This window comes from Parasteatoda tepidariorum, chromosome 6 (genome assembly GCF_043381705.1).
Source record: "Parasteatoda tepidariorum isolate YZ-2023 chromosome 6, CAS_Ptep_4.0, whole genome shotgun sequence".
NCBI lineage: Eukaryota > Metazoa > Arthropoda > Arachnida > Araneae > Theridiidae > Parasteatoda > Parasteatoda tepidariorum.
In genome coordinates, this window is record NC_092209.1 from 83332759 (window position 1) to 83353565 (window position 20807).

General features: G+C 30.3%; 1 protein-coding gene across 1 annotated transcript in view; it reads right to left on the reverse strand.

Moving 5' to 3' along the window:
- Nucleotides 1-799: 799 nt before the first annotated feature.
- Nucleotides 800-20807, reverse strand: part of LOC122271004 (pancreatic triacylglycerol lipase-like) — a 28163-nt gene continuing 8155 nt past the window's right edge. The window contains exons 2-8 of the mRNA XM_071181868.1: nucleotides 20580-20807; nucleotides 19319-19465; nucleotides 18323-18431; nucleotides 15224-15340; nucleotides 11435-11548; nucleotides 3362-3674; nucleotides 800-1961 (exon numbers count right to left, since the gene is read on the reverse strand). Coding sequence (XP_071037969.1) covers nucleotides 1865-1961; nucleotides 3362-3674; nucleotides 11435-11548; nucleotides 15224-15340; nucleotides 18323-18431; nucleotides 19319-19465; nucleotides 20580-20807 — 1125 coding nt within the window. The 3' untranslated portion in view covers nucleotides 800-1864. The remainder of the gene's footprint in view (nucleotides 1962-3361; nucleotides 3675-11434; nucleotides 11549-15223; nucleotides 15341-18322; nucleotides 18432-19318; nucleotides 19466-20579) is intronic.

A 20807-nucleotide genomic window follows, 5' to 3' on the forward strand; every position in this document is an offset into this window, starting at 1 on the left:
AATACATTGTGCATTTTAAATACATTAAACACCTGTATGATTTTTTGCCAAATGTATCTCATCTCGAAAATTCTATATTCGAGATGAGATTTCGATAATAGAATTAATAGAATACAAAAATAGAATTTTCGAGATGAATATCTCATCTCGAAAATTCTATTTATGACTTTAAAAACACCTTCAAGTCATTTTGAAAATCCGACTGGCATCTTCGACACACACTGACTAATGTATTAGAAGCTTGGAAGATTTTCCCTTACCATGTTCAGTCAGTGTACAAGGGTCTGATGGGAGTACCATGATGTGAAACATGTTCTGCTGGTACGGAAGGGGGTGCCTTGGTGTTCCTCAAGGGTAAGCAAAACGCCATGCAACACCTGGACACGTTGGAAAATCAAACTCATCCTAGAATGTTACATTTTTATTCCGAAGGCGACGGGCACTTCATGGACGATAAAGCATAAGAACATCGTACCGGAAGTGAACAAAATTGATTCAATAAACACCAATCTGACTTCCAGCATCGCAAACTCCAGATCTTAACCAAATAAAAATATTCGGGACATGTCGGAAAAATATATAAAACAGAAATCTTCTTTTCCATCTAATTTACAGGATTTTGAAGTCAGCGTAGCCAATGTGCTGAACATAAATGCATTCCAGAAACTTGCAGATTCAACGAATACTTTATTCGTGCAAAAGGATATCGAGGAAAATATTATTTATCCATGATAATTAATTACATAATATAAATATAATATTATTAATATAATACAGGGTGTTTATAAAGTCTCGGACCCATTTTGATGTTTAATAACTCATAAAATGATAAAGATAGATTAAAATTAATAACATGGTTAATGATGTTAACATGTTAAAATTAATGACTAGTTAGATAGACTCAAAAAGTTTCATGACCCTTGTCAATAAACTTCCACGTGTGTCCCCTTCGTCGCACGGAGAATTTCAAGTCGATAGTCAATTTCACGCCAGGTAGCGGCAAGCACGTCGGTAAGCTTTCATGTTTCAGGCATTGTTAGTCGCCATAATGTGTGCATATGGGGATCTGAAAACCCCCATGAATACCGTGAGACGCAAAGGGATTCCCCAAAGGTTAATGTGTGGTGTGGACCTTTCCATCGGGCCTTTCTTTTTTACAGAAAAGACGGTCTCATCAGTCGTTTATTTAGACATGTTGGAAAACTTCGTATTTCCACAACTAGAAGAGCTTCAGCCACTTGTCTTTTTGCAACAAGATGGTGCACCACCTCATTGGGGTATCATCGTTCGTAGTTCTTTGAATGACCATTTTCCAGGAAGATGGATTGGGCGAGGAGGTCCAATTCCTTGGCCTACCAGATCACCTGATATAACGCCGCTAAACTTTTTTCTTTGGGGATTTATAAAGGACAATGTTTATAGGAGGATCGTGTCGAACATTGATGACCTAAAAGCAACCGCAATAGCCTCTGTGGATGCCGACATGCTTGCGCTACCTGGCGTGAAATTGACTACCGACTTGATGTTCTCAGTGCGACGAAGGGGGCACACGTGGAAGTTTATTGACAAGGGTCATAAAACTTTTTGAGTCTATCTAACCATTTATGTTATTAATTTTAATCTATCTTTATTATTTTATGAGTTATTAAAAATCAAAATGGGTCCGAGACTTTATAAACACCCTGTATTATTAATATAATATTTTTTATCAATCCAAGAAAAATAGATCTAATTCATTGGCCAGTGTGTGTAGTAAACAAATGCAGAATCACTTATCTTAATTGGCAGATCTCATGGCTTGTCTTAAATTACCCGCCAGGGAACTACAGGATTAATACAGAAAACACATTATCATTTACTTCTACTAATAGCAGTGTGGTGTTAGCGTAAATGTTTTTCCACCATGTCTGTATGGGGCTTCAGAAGTTCGACAAAGCAAGCTAGAAGTGAGAGTTTTGGGCCTGAAAATATAAGATAAAAGTTACATTTAATTGTAAATCAAGGTTAAAGAGTGTGTTAACCCTTTGACGCACATGGGCACCGGTGCCCCTTTTATTTATTCTTTTCTGAAGATCTAATTGCAAGCATAAATATAATTTGGTATTTTTTTAATTATATTAAAAAAAAAACAATCTAATTGTTACTAAAAAAATCTGTTAGATTATCGGAATTATATTTGTAGTACAATATGAAATCCAAAAAAAGTAGTTTTGCTTTTTTTTTGGGTTCCTATTCAAAAATGCATCAATTTCAAAATTTATCTATCTGCGTATGTTTTCAATGTTTAAATGTATCAATGTTTCAAAAATGTATCGATCCTGCGATTTTGTAAATTTAAGAAATTTTAATGAGGAGAAATTGTTTCCCTTAACTGAAAATATGTGCGAATTTGAAGTGAGCCGTGTTCGGTAACTTTTACCTTTGACGCACAAAGAGACATCGGTGTGTCATGCTGTATTAAATAGCCATAAATTATTAAAAAACTAAATATAATATTTTTCACTTATTTTGACCTAAATTTATGCAAAATAATGAAAAATATGTTTAATAAAAATTCTGCGTCAAAGGGGTAATAAGAAAAAAAAAGATTTTGGACAGTTAACAATTTGTACGTAGGTTCTGCACAAATTCTGTAGTTATAGCAAATGAGTTGCACAGAATACTATATACTTGATAAGTAGTAGGTGAAAGTTATCTATATAAGTAATGAGTAGAAGCCGTGATGACTCATGGGATAGAGCGTTCGTCCTCCAATGAGGTGATTCGGGTTCGAATCCCAGCGATGGCTAGACCATACAAGTTCTGCATCGACCACAGCGCTGACTTAAAATATCCTCAGTGGTAGACGGATAATGGGCTAGAGTCCCCTTGCCGTCAGGATAACCGTGGGAGGTTTTCATGGTTTTCTCCACCATGTGTCACAAATGCGGGTTAGTTCCATCAAAAAAAGTCTTCCACGAAGGGTAAATTTCACCCAATATATTTGATCCAGGAGTTCCCTTGTCTTCTGGGTTGAGTTTAAATTTACAAAGCTTCGCAGTTGAACATTATTAGTCGTAAACCCAAAAATTGGATTGACTGATCAACGACAGTTATGGAATTATAAAAATAAAATGCGTAATAAGTGGGAGGGGGGCTAAGTGAAAGAGCAAAACTTCTCTATTTGAAAAAGAATTCATCTTTACGAATATATTATAGTCGGATATAATTTGTCATTCCTAATATGTATACTTTTTGGACTTATTTTGATAAAGATTAAAATGTATATTACAAGCAGTTGTAGCGGCCCAACCTGTTAAATAACATTAAAATATCGCATGGAGAAAAAAAAACACTAAGATTTCGTGAGTAATATACTTACAGTGGATAAAGGTAGTTGACTTCCATTTTTTCCACTATCGTGCTTTCTTTATATCCATGGAGATGAGTTGAGATGTAGGATTCCTGATGATGTTTTGGTGGCAAGAACGAAATGGTAACAGATAACACTTCTCCAATGGGTCGATCGGTTGAGACCAGAAATTTTTTCGCTTGTGTTGGTTTTGCATGATTCACGCTGCAAAGAGACATGCGGTTTGTAAATAAGGATAGAGATATAAAAAAGGAATAATAATAATGATAGAGATATAAATAGGGATGTATGTGTCCGGATTTCGAAATCATTTTTAACGTGTCTTGAATTATTTGCGATATTATATACATCGAAGAGTATTTTAAGGAAGGAATATGTTTGAAATTCATTAAAATGAAAAAAACAAATACAGCAATATTTCCATTTAAACTTGCACGAGACGTGGTGGCTTAGGGGATAGAGCGCTCGCCTCCCAATGAGGCGAACCAGTGTTCGAATCCCGGGAATGGCTGGTCGATACGAATTCCGCACCCGGCTCGCACCGACCATAGTACTGACGTAAAATATCCTCAGATGTAGACGAATCATGGGTTAGAATCCTCTTCTCATGCGGGTTAGTTCCATCAAAAAGTCATCCACGAATGCAAAGTTCCTCCCAATACTTGATCCACGAGTTCCCTTGTCTTCTGGATTGGGTTCAAAATTACAAAGTTACGGAGTTGAAAATTAGTAGCTGTGTATCAAAAATTGGCTCGGCTGTTTAACGACTGTTATAAAGACAATATCGGTGCGTACCCTAGTAAAGGTCACGTGACTGCACGCTAATTGTTTTATAACATGGAGTAAGTGAATGTTGTCTTTTAACTAAACGCGTGTTTGTACGTTGCGATTATTGCAATAAATCGGCTTATATCTATAAATCGGCTATAGTCGTCGGTTATTATTACTAATAACAGGTGTTTAATGTTAATAATAACCTGTGTTTATTGTTAATAATAATAGCGGGTTATTATGGTTAATAATCGGGTATTAATTATTAATAATAAACACCGGTTATTATTAATAATAACAATACGTTATTATTAATAATAATCACACGTTACTATTAATAATAAGTTATAATTGTTAATGGACAGGTTCATTACTTTAACCTTACATGTATATTATATACACTCCATAATCCCATGTAATTAATTCAAGATGCAGCTGAAAATGTAGTTATAGTACCGAAGTGGTGAAATTTACCTTTTAGCCTTTATGCACAGAAAGTTACGAAAACAACTAATTAACTGAAGAAGTTATTTTCAGAAAAATATAATTAATCTTAGAACTACGGCTAAAAAATAAAAAGATTCTAATTCCAGTTTTAGCGACGTGAAATACATAACTTTAATTAATATTAATTACTTTTTAATATTAATTACTTTTTCATGAATATTAATTACTTTTTCATGAATATTAATTACTTTTTAATATTAATTACTTTTTAATGAATAATAATTACTTTTTAATGAATATTAATTACTTTTTAATGAATATTAATTACTTTTTAATGAATAATAATTACTTTTAATGAATATTATTTACTTTTTAATGAATATTAATTACTTTAATTACTTTTTATGAATAATATAACTTTAGCAGAAAAAAATTACATTTTAACCCAGAATTATATTAACATAATAAAAAAAATTGAGTTTCAGCGCAAGAAGTAAAACGATATTTATAATTTCTACCCTGCAAAATTAAAGTTGAAAAAAATAATTTTATTGATGTCAAATAAAACCGCATGAGCAACCCTGTTGCAGAATTTTTGCGGGTTTTCAGCTACAAAACTCTCTAGCACTAATATATTTCTGCAAGACAATTTCAATAATAATGCATGTTTATGTTACTAATTTAAGGTAATATGAGCGCTGTGTTCACAAAAAAAATAATAAAACATATAATTATTATCTTTGAATCTGCCCGCAGAAATAAGCAACTTCCAGTTTGCATACGGGCAGAAATAAGCACTTCTTGACTTTCCAAGATGACGTCCCTTCCGTCCCCTGTACCCCGGCTATTACTACTGCTGTAATATAGGATTTTAAAAACTATATGGAAATCAAAAGCAATACTTGCCAAAAAAAAAAAACGATAGGATCGTTTGCTTTAAAAAGTAAACAAATGCACTATTCGAATTTCCCAATATCGTCTGAAATCTATCGGGTTAATTAAAATCCACGTGAAAATCAATAAACTGCAGAAAATACAATCGAAACACTACATGGATTTACGATACTATCGGCGTAAGTTGATCAAGACCAAAAAGTTAATATTTAAAATGCACGATTCAGATTTAACGGATAAATTTCTGCAGAAAAGAAAATAATTTTTTTTTCTTCCCAAAAGAAAAATATTTCTGCAAGAACTCTATAACGTTCTGCGACAATGTTGCTCTGATTCTGTCACAACACTGTAGGCCAGAAGACCATGATCTTTCGCCAAAAGTCAAAATTACATTTTCAACTGAAATATGTGTAGGCAGTTTTAATATAGCCCAAATTAAGTATTCGTAATCATTCCAAACATTATAGTTTACTTTTTGGACCGACGAGAGTACAATGTAGTGAAAAATATGTTAAAAACTTTTTTTTTAATGTAGCTTTTAAATTTATATTTCAGAAATATATATAGAAATTTAACCTTACTGTTACAGTTTAATCAGAGTAATTAGTCTGAAATTATAGTACAATTTTTCAATTTGTTGGATTAGTTAATACTCTTGACAAACTTATAGTTTATATCTTATCATTTGACATTTTACAATGTTTGAATCACTTTCGAAACTTATCTCCAAAAAGTTCCACGAGGTAATTAGCTAAACTTTTTTTTGTTGTCTTCTTTGATGTTTNTTTATACCAAATAATCAATCTGTTTTTTGCTACTAAAGCTTATTTTTCCCTACAGATGTTTATTTTGTTGAGTAAATAATGAAATTAAAAAAATATATATAATGGACAATGAGAAATCATCATTGGACTCAAAAAACATTCATTCAAAATAATTTTAGCTTTGTTCAAATTGCAATTGCTTATTTCAATTACTTTTTTATGAAAACAAATAATAAATAAATAAATAAAATAGAATAAAATAAAATAAAATAAAATAAATATATTGATTTTAAATGATTGATTTTAAAATAAAATAAAATAAATAAAATGATTTTATTATCTTTTTAGTTTTATCAGAATAAACGTTTAAATCATTCTTACTTTGGTTCCATTTCTTTAGAAATGGATTTTTTCCCCTACCAAGTTTAATTGGAACGAAAATGCTAAAAATGAACAAGACACTCAGCGAAATGTTTCATTTTTGGATAATATTTTCGAGGAAAATTCGATTCATCTTTCAAATTACACAGTTCCCCGAAATACAAATATACGACGCAGCGAAATCGAAAAACAAATAATATGCATTTTAATGATCAGAAAAAAGTGATATCCAATTAATTTCACACTCGTGACCACCTCTCGAAGTTCAAGGTCAAAAAAACAAAATTTTGCTCGCCAAATCTCTCTTTCCATCTATCGCCTTGTTTGGCACTATTGTCCCGATTTGGCACTTTCATTAGGCATCCCTAATGCACTCTCCACAGAAATCAAAGTTGTGTCTAAACTAAAAGCTGACCGTCAGAAATAATTTCTTCCGCTCTCTAACATGACAAGCGGTGATCCGTAAAGGCCGGACGAATACCCTGAGGCCAATTTTTGTATATTCATCTAGTCCCTTATCCACTTTCCCCCGTCAAAATGCTCAAAAAGAAAAAAAATGAACAAGTGACTAACTGCCCTGTATGGAATGGACGTCATTATGTCAAAGAATTACTACGATATTACGCAGATGAACAAATAAAAGCGGAGTACAGTTGCGGTTAAAATGGAAAGAAAAAAAAGTACAATAGGGGGAGGGGGATATTTTAGATTCTCCATCTATTTTTTCCATCTTTTACCGTTGCCAATTACAGTTTATTTTATTCTTTTTTTATTGTTTGCGAAAAAAAAAATGACGGAAAGAACATTTTATCGTTTGCATTAGTCGAGGGGTAACATTCACCTTTTTAGTTAGTAATGATCGTCTGCGATATTTTTCCGGCTTTTGTGTTTAAGACAGGTTTTATTGGAATGAAAAGAGCGATAGCCTCACGTAGCTGATCAAGACCACCTTATTTAGCTTCCATTCTAACAAAAATATATTTAAATAATTTGACAATTATTACTGAACATGTAACAAAAAATTATCTTTCATTAATTTCTCCGAGATATAAATATACAATTCCCCCCTCCCCTGTTCCAGCTTTAAAAATTAACTTTTCAAACTTGGTACTATAAAGTCTAAAAATATTTTAAAAATAATTGGCTAGCAAAAGCATGAATAAAAGTAAAAATATTAAAAAATAACGGGCTAGCAAAAGCATGAATAAAATAAAATAAACACATAAAGAGATAAACAATAAAATGAAAGCAGACGATAAAATTAGAAGACCATTTTAGAAGAATAGAGTTATTGGATTATTTAGAGATTAGTTTTGTTTTGGAATTTGAGTTTTCTTATAAACCGTTACGGGATTTTCTAGTTGTTTTATAAGATTATCTATATCCCGTTACGGGTTTTTCTAGATTGTTTTATAATATTTTATCTATCCCGTTACAGATGAATTTTCATATATCCCGTTACGGGCACTTTTTCTAGTATGTTATATAAGATTTAACTATCCCGTTGCGGGTACTTTAAATTTGTTACTGTATTTGTTGTGGTGTGAAATAAATGTTTTTTTAATAAAACAAAGACTTGTTTCTTATTATAGCTTGATACGTTACAGTACCCATAAAATAACAACTTAACAAATTTTCCCATTGATAATGATTTTAAGGCAGAAAATGATTTTATTTCCCCTTTGTTAACGCTTCGGAGAATTATATATAAACGTAATTTCCTAACTAACAAAATAAATAATTAATACTTATGAATATTTTTCTGTTTAATTTTATGTACTGAAATGCTTTCCATTAAACCTAACCAAATTTACCAAATTTTAATTTTTTAAGTATTTTTTAAAACTTGAACTTCGAAAAGGTTTTTAAACCATTACATTTTGAGTCTGGTAACTTAAGTTCAATAGAACACTTTTCAATGAATAAAATGAAACAAAATATATACAAAAATATAATTATCTGCTTAATAAGTAAGGAAATTCCGTAAACATAATTTCCAAACACAGAGGAAATAGAATCACTTTACTATATGAAGAGAGCGTTTAAAAGTACTTTAGATCCATTTTCACCTAAAAAAAACCTCAGTATTATGAGTTCATCAATTACATAAGAAAATAGGATCTCACTTTAGCTTAAATTTGAATGCTTAATAAAATTATACTTTATACTTAAATAGCCAGTTGGAGGCCTTATATTAAAAAATTGAATCAAAGTGAACGATTATAAAATTTAAAAATATTTTCTGGAATTCATTTTTTTTCCTTCACTGTAAGCGATGTTTCTTGAGAAAAAAAAATAGGTGTTAGGTCCACACATTTATTTATCACATTACAAATCGAAGGCGAACTCTTTGCCAACTGTTTGTTCGACACCACAGAGACAGCAGATGATTTTTAAAGATAAGAAACCGGATTTAGTTTCTAATTAGTAGCATCAATGAGTGGCATACTCTATGACCTTTATCGCATTTAGAGGTCATGATACCTGTCGAATGTTTGCAGGTCGCTCTGAAAGAAAGATTCACTTTTTTATGTTGTTATTTACTCAGTATCACCTCTCATGTGGCGTTTTTGTGTTTTTTTTTTTCTTCTTCTTCTTTCTTTATGGTGAATGTTTTATCGATTTACATTTATCAATTATATATATTATTTTTTATATATTTGTAATATTTGAGAAGCATTTTAAAATTAATACGTATATTCTAAAATTCTGACATAATTTAAAAGCTTAGCTGAAGAAGATAGTTTTATACTTAAATTTTAATTATTTTTCAATCAAGTCATTAACTTATAGAATTTAAGATTGTAGTTTGTTAACAGCTTCATACTGTTGCTGTATTTGCTAAAGCTGATGCTTCTAATTTGGCTAATATGTTACAAGGAAACTTCTTCCGTTACATTCCTGTTGTTGTTCACTTATGCCCGTTCAGCCAGAGGTGTGCGATTGTTCTTGTTTTCCAGTGGCGCCATCTATGGCCAAGAATTCGACTTCTGCCACACCATACGTCACACTCGTTTATAGCACGGACCCATTCATACATCCATTCATTCATCCACAGATTGTAATTTAGACCTCAATCAGAGAACGATTGATCTCCAATCCAGTACCCCCAGAGGTTTTGATTTGTTATGGGAACACGGGGGACTTTCGCAACTCGACAGATTTAACGTGAATCATTCACTATACTACACGGGGAGTCCTCGCCGGTGGGGTTCGAACCCACGAACTCTCGGACGTGGGACCAACGCCCTACCGACCAGGCTATCGTATAATAATGATAAGAGTATAATAAGCGTACGTGAAGTTATTTTTACGGTATGATTAAAAGTGAAAACAGATTAGAATGCATACACCACTCACTAATTTTTAAAGTGAAATTAGCTCGAAAATATCAAATAAAATATTAAGACAACTTCGAATAAGGCTTAATTAAATAAGAGCGGATAAAAATTGAATATTTTAAAAATATTAAATACAACTGACAGATATTTAAAAATTAATATCTGATTATTCTTATTACACAACTAAAAACATTCTCGCATTTTCCCAACGCCAAACTTTTGTCTTTGTAACGCTAGAGCAGCGAGCACGATAGCAAGTTCCACGCTATTTCGTACTCAAATCTGTCTACTGACATCTAAACATCTTCGAACTGTGTATAAAGTTCGACAAAATAGGCATATTTTGAAGAGGAAAGAATTCACGGATGGTGTGAATGCTCTCAAACTTTGTGTGAGCATTTTTCTTAATTATTGTTTAGATTTAACTGCATTCTTTAGAGTATATACAGGGTTATTCATAATTCCCTCCGCCTGTAAACACCATTTTGTTTACTACAACTGACTTCAGTGGTACATCTTACTGCCATCTACCGGCAACTGCTTAAATTAAAACTTGAATATTTTCGGAATAATTTCATATGTTCTTTTTTGCCATATTCTTCTCTTTTTTTTTTACTATACCTCTTCGAAACCCCGGAGGGAATTTTGAATAACCCTGTATATGAACGGCCGATTTTGGTGTTAACTTGAATTAAAATATTTTTTTACGCAATTATTTAGGTTGTTCGACACCAAATTCGGAAAATTGAGTGTTATTCACTAATTACTAAAATTGAGTGTTATTCATTGATAATTACTAAATTGAGTATTATTCATTAAATATCAATCACGATGGGGGGGACTAAAGATTTTTCTTAAATTTCACTTTTTTTTAAATATTTAAGCTGTTTGCCGCTTTTAAAGCCCGTGAAATTATTATCAACAAGGTAGTATTACTGAACAAAATTTTATTTTATAACCGTTGTTGAACAGCCGACCCAATTTTTGGGTTTACTACAACTAATGTTCTACGCCGTAGCCTTGTAAGTTTGAATCCAATCCATAAGACAAGGGAACTCCAGGATCAAGTATTGGGAGAAAATTGCCCTCGTGCAGGACTTTTTGATGAAACTAGCCGCATTTGTGTTACATGAAGAGAAAAGCCACGAAAACCTCCCACGGTTAGCCTGACGACAACTGAACTCTAACCCATCATCCGTCTACCACTGAGGATATTGCACGGTGCGAGCCGCATGCGGAATTCGTATAGACCAGACATCACTGGGATTCGATACCGGTTCACCTAATTGGAAGGCGAACGCTCTATCCCCTGAGCCATCGTGGCCCTACCGAACAAAATTGAAGCTTTGCTTCCGCGTTGAAAAGCAATCAGACTTTTTTTTATGATTAATATTTTGAAAAGTAACTTTAAAGAATGCTCTTCAGCACTTGAATTTGATAACTTGTAAAATCAACATGACTGAGTGTTAAGATGTTAAACATACCTTCAGTAGGACGGTCTTCCACAATAGATCTTGCTAACGTCTTATCACAACCAGGAGGATCTCCACCTGCTGGGTAAAAATCTAAATCTCCTGCATCTTCTGCTGTCCCAAAACCTATGAAAATATAACATTTTTTAAAGGTTAATTTTAGTATAATACTCCCATTCTCATTAGTTTACATATTTTTAGAAGTTTTACATTGAAAAATGGATGGTTAAATATTCATAGAAATTAGAGAATATCGATAGGTATGTTCAACAGATGCTCAGACGAGAGATACGAAATACGCAAGTCCGTACTCATCATCTTAGCTATAGAATATAGCTATTGTTAAAAAGTAGTGTCTACTTAAACTAAAAAGACTATGGAATGCAGCTATTGTTAAAAAGTGATGTCTAAGTAAACTAAAACGACTTTTGAGTGTAGCTATTATTAAAAATTAGTGCTGCCTAGGTAAACTAAAAAGACTATGGAATATAGCTAATGTTAAAAAGTGATGTCCAATGTTAAAAGATGATGTCCAAGACTTTGGAGAGTAGCTATGTTTAAAAAGTAGTGGTGTCTTGGTAAACTAAAAAAAAAACTATGGAATGCAGCGATTATTGTTAAAAAAGTGATATCTAGGTAAACTAAATGGAACAATGGAAAGTAGCTAATATTAAAAAGTGATGTCTAAGTAAACTAAAAAGACTTTAGAATGTAGCTATTGTTAAAAAGTAGTGGTTTCTAAGTCAACTATAAAGACTATGGAATCTAGCTATTGTTAAAAAGTAGTGTCTAGAATAAACGGTCACAAAATATCTTTTTCTACTAATAATTCCTTTCTACAACTTCATAGTTCCTGTTTTTCCCTTATCTCAACTGATTTCTAGAAAGGAATAGTACTTCTGCCGCCTTCCAAAAGGTGGTGCTTTTAGCGGTCTTTGTAGCGCACTACTTTACCATACCTAGACACTATTTTCATAACTATAATTGCAGCTGTCCAAAAGTAATGAGGGTGACTTGAATGAGCATTACTATAATATGTACCAAAGATTTTTTAACGCGAAAACAATAGGTGTTACGAATTTGTACTTTTTCATTGCTTCGTCAAGAATAATTTAAAAAAGTTCCGAATTTGTCAAGTTTAACTCAAAAAAGTATTCATTTCAATCAGCTGAAGTAATTATGATATTTTTCATTGCATAAATAACAGTATTCTATTAATTTTGTTTAAGTATTGTATATGTGTGTGCCTAGAACGAGAGCTTCGATAAATATTGTCCTCATAATTTTATTTCTAAGAACACTTATCCTGACAATTATTGACGCATAGTAGTATATTTTTACAGCTAAAATATTCTTCAATATTTCATATTGAAAAATATTTTGTATTTTCATTTAAGTATGCATACATATGTCATGCAAAAAAAAGTACAACTACCAATAAATCGAGAAAACAAATGGGTCTAGGCAAGTAATTCAAACCAGTAATGAAATAAATTTTTAAATAAATCAATGTATTAAACTCTCCTAATCCGAAAACAATTTATTACAAATAATTCAAATCAATGCATTCAAGTCGTTAGTTTGTTTATCAACATTATCATAATGAGTCATTTAAACTAAAGAATTCATATTACTAGTTAAAAATGATTCATTCATATAATATTGGTTAAATTTTACTGACAAATATTAGAATTTCATTTTCTATGCGATTACACTCAGCACTCGTTGAGAATTAAATGATTCTTCTGCGGAAAGCAACTATTCACATATTTTAATAATAATTATTTTTATAATTTTAATAATATTTTAATAATTCAATAATAAATGTAATCAATAATATTATATAATAAATAATATTTTAATAATTTAAATTATTTTTTAATATGATAAATAATATTTTAATAATTCAAATTACATTTAATATAATAAATAATATTTTAATATAATCAATAATATTTCAATATAATAAATAATATTTTAATATAATAAATAATATTTAAATAATTTAAAAATATAATTAAAATAATAAAAATTAATAATTTTTTATTATTTTAAAAATATTTTTGTTACTTTAATAATACAAATTTTTATGATTAAAATGAGTATTTACTTACTACAGTAATGAGTAATTTTTTGCTTACTACAAGAATTTTTTTTAATAGCTCTAGTTTAGCATCGCAATTATTTTTACTGAAAACATCGTTTCAATTCCTTTTTAAATTTTGTACTGGGAGGAACTCTTCTTAAAAGAAAAAAAATAATAAAATCGGTGTTCTCATTAGAAAATTCAGAAATTCTGCCACTATAACTCTAAACAAGAGAGCGCGATTATAGGTTGTAATCTTATTCTTGGGCGCTTACCTCATAGTACTATTATAAAAAAATTTATTCGGTAATTTCTAAAGGTATGCTTGTCAGATATCATAATCATCCTACGTATTTCTTAAATTTGATTCGTCGTATAAAATCTCCAGCTACAAATTTTTTTGTCAATTAAAACTATTTATTTTTTTTTTGTTCTGAAATAAACATATTTGTATTCGAAGATGATTTTTTTTTGATGTTGCATAAAGTAATGATTATGAACGCATAATTAATTTCGTTAAAAAAACAATGAAAAAATTATTAAATCACTAATTCAAAATAGCTTAAGTTTCCAGGAAATTATGGAAAATGTATTTAATATTCAAGCCTCGTCTTAGAATAAATATCATCTCGAAAAAGTCGTTTGAAATCAGTGAAGCGTTATAAAGGTTGGTATTAGTTCGTTACGCTTGTCACCTCTTTGTGTGATAACTTTTGCATCGTAAGAATTATTTTGAAATGCATTCACTTTCGATAAAAATTGCTTATTTCAAAAGTATCTTATTTTATTGTCCTTAAAATTATGTAAAAGAGAGTGACAATGCTACAGATTTTAAATTACGAATTGTGAAGCAATATCGGAATGACTTATTATCGGCCACCGTGGTGTAGTTCATATTTCCTTTGTTTCTTAGATACAACATATAACAAATTTGAAAAAAAAGGTAATTTTATTATTTTAAGGGTGGCACCTGGGTTCAAATTTTACGTATAATATGACCACTGTTATGCAGAACAGTTGGGACAGGATACTTTGGATAATATGACCACGGTTATCCAGAACAGTGCATTTTATATAATTTGGTAATTAATTTAATTTGTTCTAATTTTACAAAAAGAAAAAAGTAAGATAATTATCTTGCCCTATTCAATTCTTGCAAGAGTGCCGCCACAACATCAATTTCTACAGATTCCAAGAAAAGAAAATTTTTAAGAATTTTTTTTTTGCCCAAATAAATTCTTGCAGGAATGTCGTCATACCATCACATTAAATTTATTTTGGAATAATACAATTGTGAAGAAGTTTTTTTGAATGATTCGATTCTTGTGAGAGTAAACCCGAAATTAATCAATTTGTATTGATTCTAAAAAAATAAAAATTTTAAGGGGTTCTTTTGAAAAAATCAATTCACGCAAGAGTGTCACCATAACAATATTTTGTACTAATTTCGAGGCAATACAATTGTAAAGTTCTTTTAACTAATTTAATTCCTTAGAGAACGCTACCATAACCTCAATTTGTGCTAATTTCACAGTCGTAAGGAAGTTCTTATCAATTCATTTTTACCAGATTTGCCGCTGTCTAATACACGAAAGTTTTCTTTTTTAAGCAAGGAAAATAGCCAGTTTATCGAAATAACTTTCAACGTTTTCAGATAACTGCAAGAAAAGAATTTACGCCAAATTTGCATACAAAATAAATAAAAAATATTTTACCTTCAAGAATAGTTTCGCCCGGATCTGAGTGGATAACATCAACCAGCACAGCATCACTCGGGTCAAGACGAACGTTGTCAGGAACTCGGCGATAAAAAGGTCCAGCGGGGTCAAGACCTAAAATAGCATTTCAATAGAAAGAAATAGCGAAAATGTGAAATACAAAGAAAAAGAAATAGTAGATTGAAGGTTTAAATGACACATGGAAATGAACAAAATATATACAAAAGCGTTTATTCTTGACGACTTTTGCAAAGATATTAAGTTGATGAAAGCATATAACCGCCAGCTAATTTACGGAGAAACGGAGAATTGTAATAAAAATTGGACCTTTGACCACAGGATTTTTAATTTACTAAGTTTTTATGAATGTTTATTTTATTATGCCTTTTTTCCTCTTAAGTAATCTATTTTCTCCCAAATGAACTTAACTGTAAAAGGGAATTAGACAGAGAGGTATTCTAAATATGATTTTAATCCCCATTTATTTAATTCCTTATAGGTCCACTTCTTTCAAGTGATATTTAGGTGAATGAAATTGATTTGAATCAGGGTTGTCATGATTTAAATCACTTGATTCAAATATTGATTAAAATCGCTATTTAAATCCCTTGATTTGTTTTTTTTTTTTAAATTCATTCAATTAAATAAACTGTGATTTTTCTCTTAAAAAAATCATTCATTTAAATTTTAAATTTTTTTTAATTAAAACAGGCTGAAAATATTTTAAAAAATGTATTCTTGAGGGTGAAATTCTTGTTTAAGTCTGGTTTCATTTATAATGAAGGTTTCATACAAAGTAATAATGAAAGGGCAAATTATTACAGTTCAAAATACTAATTATAAATAAAATTAGTGACTAAAAGTGAAAAACAGTGATGTTAAACTGTTAAATAATAAATTTTCATTAGCGCTATGTAAAATAATTTGCTGGTAAAAAACATTATACTCCTTCGATTTTAGGTTTATTTGAATACTTTAAGTGCTTTTCAAACATATAAAATATGTAGTTAGTATTTGCATCCTTTCTCTACGTCATCTCTCTGTATTTATACTTCAGCGATGTCGAGAATCTTTCATAGTAACGGTTCTAACCAAAACATGTGAATATATAATATTATGCTTTTCAAATTATAAGTTAAATTAGCCATATGCAAAACAAACTAATTAAACAAAAACAAAACAAAAAATTATATTGCAAGTTTTTGCATGCGTGATTAAGAAAAACAAATCATTCTTTACAGTACACAGTGGGCCAGCATTCAAGGTTTCGTGGCCAAAATTACTCTTTCGATAAAATTTGTTTCAAAATTTGGGGGGTTTTTATTTAGGGGTTTTTATGTGCAGGTAAATTGAATTCATAGTTGAAATTTTGAAACACACTAAAAATGCCCAAAAAAACAAAATGGCGGCTGAAATATGGCGAGCAAAAAAAAAAAAAAATTATATATATATATAATACATTTAAATAATTAAATATAGCAATGAAAATATAATAATTTTCGTAATTTTATATTAAAAATGAAAATCAAATTATACTTCCGAACTTATATTACAAAATAATGCGAAAACATGAAGAAAAAAAACATAATTTTTGTTTATCGAAATATTTAGTCCACCTTTGCAATACGGGCAAAATGAGGCAGGTTTTTTCGAAAGAAAAAACATCAAAGAAGACAACAAAAAAAGTTTAACTAATTACCTCGTGGAACTTCTTGGAACNAATGAAAGGGTAAATTATTACAGTTCGAAATAATTATAAATAAATAAAATTAGTAAATATTTTAATTAGTTAGTAAATAATTAAACTAAAAATTAATAATTTAATTAATTAAGAAATTAATTAGTAAATAATTAAATTGCAAAAGTATTTTAAAAAATGTGTTCCTGAGGGTTCAATTCTTGTTTAAGTCTGATTTAATTTATAATGAAGGTTTTGTAGAAAGAAATAATGAAAGTGTGAATTATTACAGTTCGAAATAATTATAAATAAATAAAATTAGTACATATTTTAATTAGTTAGTAAATAATTAAATTGAAAATTAATAATTTATTTAATTAATAAATTAATTAGTAAATAATTAAATTGCAAAAATATTTTAAAAAATATGTTCTAGAGGGTTCAATTTTGGTTTAAGTCTGATTTCATTATAATGAAGGTTTTATATAAAGAAATAATGAAAGGGTAAATTATTACAGTTCGAAATAATTATAAATAAATAAAATTAGTAAATATTTTAATTAGTTAGTAAATAATTAAATTAAAATTAATAATTTAATCAATTAATAAATTAATTAGTAAATAATTAAATTAAAAAATCCATTCTTGTGGGTTCAATTCTTGTTTAAGTCTGGTTTCATTTATAATGAAGATTTTATACAAAGTAATAATGAAAGGGCAAATTATTACAGTTCAAAATACTAATTATAAATAAATAAAATTAGTGACTAAAAGTTGAAAACAGTGATGTTAAACTGTTAAACAATAAATTTTCATTAGCGCTACTTAAAATAATTTGCTGGTAAAAAACATTATACTCATTTAATTTTATGTTTATTTGAATACATTAAGTACTTTTCAAACATACTAAATATGTAGTTATTGTTTGCATAATCTTCTCTCTGTATTTATACTTCAGCGACGTCGAGAATCTTTCATAGTAACGGTTCTAACCGAAGCATGTGAATATATAATATTATGCTTTTCAAATTATAAGTTAAATTAGCCATATGTAAAACAAACTAATTAAACACAAACAAGCAAAAAATTATATTACAAGTTTTTGCATGCGTGCATTAACAAAAACAAATCGTTCTTCACAGTAACGGAAATGATGTAGGCTAAAGACAAAAACTCCTTTTAGACTTGCATAGGTTGATATATCTATTAAAGTAAAGAAATTTCGCTACAGTCTGTTGCGTGCCATGATGTCATGGAAGTTAAAGCTCCTAAATTTTGTGACCAAGATCCTTGTATTGTCCGTTTACCAGACATCCTGATATCCAGCGTCAGATATAGCCCCAATTCATTAAAATGACAACTCAGTTCCTTTAAACCTATGCAGATCATTATTATTTGTAAGAATTTATGGAACTAACCTGTGATCCTCCCAAGCTTGTGAAGTCTCTCACCAGCATAGCCTGCCACGTGTGACCCAAGACTGTGCCCAAGCAGGTGGAAACTCTCAGGAGAAGCCCCAACAGTTTTCTAAAAAAAATATTCATTTTTAGCAAAAATTAGTTACTCTTACATGAAAATTCCAGCTGCGCTTACCGAAACAATCTGCCGCGACTCACTGAGAGTGTCCGATGCTTTATCGAACAATCTTTTCTATTTCTGTGATATTAACCTGTATTATTTTCTATGTAGCCGGGATAGCCTGGTGGGCAGGACGCTTGACTGTCGTTCGTATGAACTGGGATTCAAATCCAGCCGTCCGAAGTGCTGTAAATGGTGACTGGTGCACGTTAAATCTATCGGGTCACAAAGTCTCTATTTGCCATAACAAATTATGCATCTGGAGGTACTGAATTGGAGATTGTTCGTTCTCTGGTTCAGGTCAAAATCACGATCTGAGAATGAATGGATGTGTGAATGGGTCTGCCCTATAAATGGGTGTGGCAGAAGTCGAATTTTTGGCCATAGATGGCGCCACTGGAAAACAAGAACAATCGCACCCCTTGTCTTAATGGCCTAGGACAACAACAACTTCTTTATGATAATTACCGGCCGACGTGTGCAGAGCGTCGTTGGCAATTTTGTGATAGAAACATATTGACGTGCTCAGTTTTCACTATTTGTGCCACTAGAATAATTTGTTAACTGGATAGTGTTCAGATATTCTCTATTTTATGCAAAAATAAATGTTTAAAATTAAAAATCAGAATCATATTTTGATTTAATTTATAGAACATAATCATTCATCCTCATATATGTATAAGATAAATTTATTATATATTCCAATATATATATTCCAATATATTCCAATTATATATTCAACCTACACATTTCCTCCTTGATGATTGGGTATATACACAATAAATTAAATATAATACTTAATTATTTAAGATCATGGAAAAAGCTTGTATACGTACATATAAGTAATTGATGAATTGTGCAATGACTGCGCCAACTACTCTTGTATTAGCCACAGCAATTGTGTAAGGAAATCTATTGGATCCGCTCCAATCCACAATGATGACATTTTCGTCTGCTCTTTCCAGAATCGCGTCCTTCAGCCTCTGCACCAAAAAACAAATAGAACACAGAACAAAATTGAAAATCACGAACTATGACCAGTTTTATGACATTCTTTCATTCATTCCTCTATCGAACCATCATTTCACCAATTCCGCGACTCTCATTGCTGCTTTGAATTGAAGGCATTAAAGTTAAATTTTCATTTACTAATTCATGAGATAAAGCCGTTATTGAACTATAAATGTCTGACTTCAATCCTGCAATGATGTAAATATTTAAACCTAATTGGATATTTTCTTCTGTTACCTACCACTTTATAAAGGTTAAGAGCTGAGACTTTTTATTCAGATTTAAATATTTATGTTATTCATTTGTAGTTACTGTCTTTCATTAAAAACAATTACCTAATAAAAAACACCCGAGCTAACAGTTTTTTTTTAATTTGAAAAAAGGAATTATTGCAATGTAGCACAAAGAACTAAAATCAAATGGACTAATTAGTTTTTATTTATAAACTCTTTTAAACCTTGTTTTATTCATATTAATTTCATTAAATCAGTTCCTTTATGAAATCCTTTATTAATTTTTTTAACCATTTTCTACATTGATTCATTTAATCATTCCGTTCATTAACGCCCTTCATTTTTTATGTCTAAAGCTATTCATTAATTTTAATACTACATTCACTATTTAACACTTTCACACCTGAAAACTGTTTTTATTAATTTTTTACTCGCTGAATATTAACCTGAAAATATTTCTTCAATTATGTTTGAATTTTCATTACATTAATTTGCCATTTGATTCAATTTTCTTTCTCATATTTATGTGATTTTAATTCACAATTGTAATCACCTAAAAAAGCAAAAATAAGATAAACATAATTTTTAAAAAAAATTTAAGAGAATGCATCAAAATTGGAATTAAATTAGGAGAATGTATCAAAATTAGAAACAAATTAGGAGAATGTATCGAAGTTAGAAACTCGGCCTAAGTAGGGATGAAAGAGAATTTATAAAATTGAGCTCTTTAAATAAAAGAGAATGTAAGAGAATACAATAAATTGTCTTATTTTAACGAAGTAGTAAAAACATTAAATGGAAAGTTCATTAACAGTTTAAATAAAACCATTCATTTGAATAAAGTCGCACTAACCTGGAACCAAGAATTGATATATTGATTGTCATTGACACCGTGAATAATCATCCTCGTTAATGCAGATGGATTGAACGTTGTCTTCTTAATGCTTCGGCCCCGTTTAACGGAGAGAAAAACGGGTCTATTCTTGTTTCTGCGGGTATAAAGGTGAAACATGGTATTGATGATTTCGGGTGACTGCGGTACAACACTGAGGGGACGATATATCGGGTGATAGAATGGAGG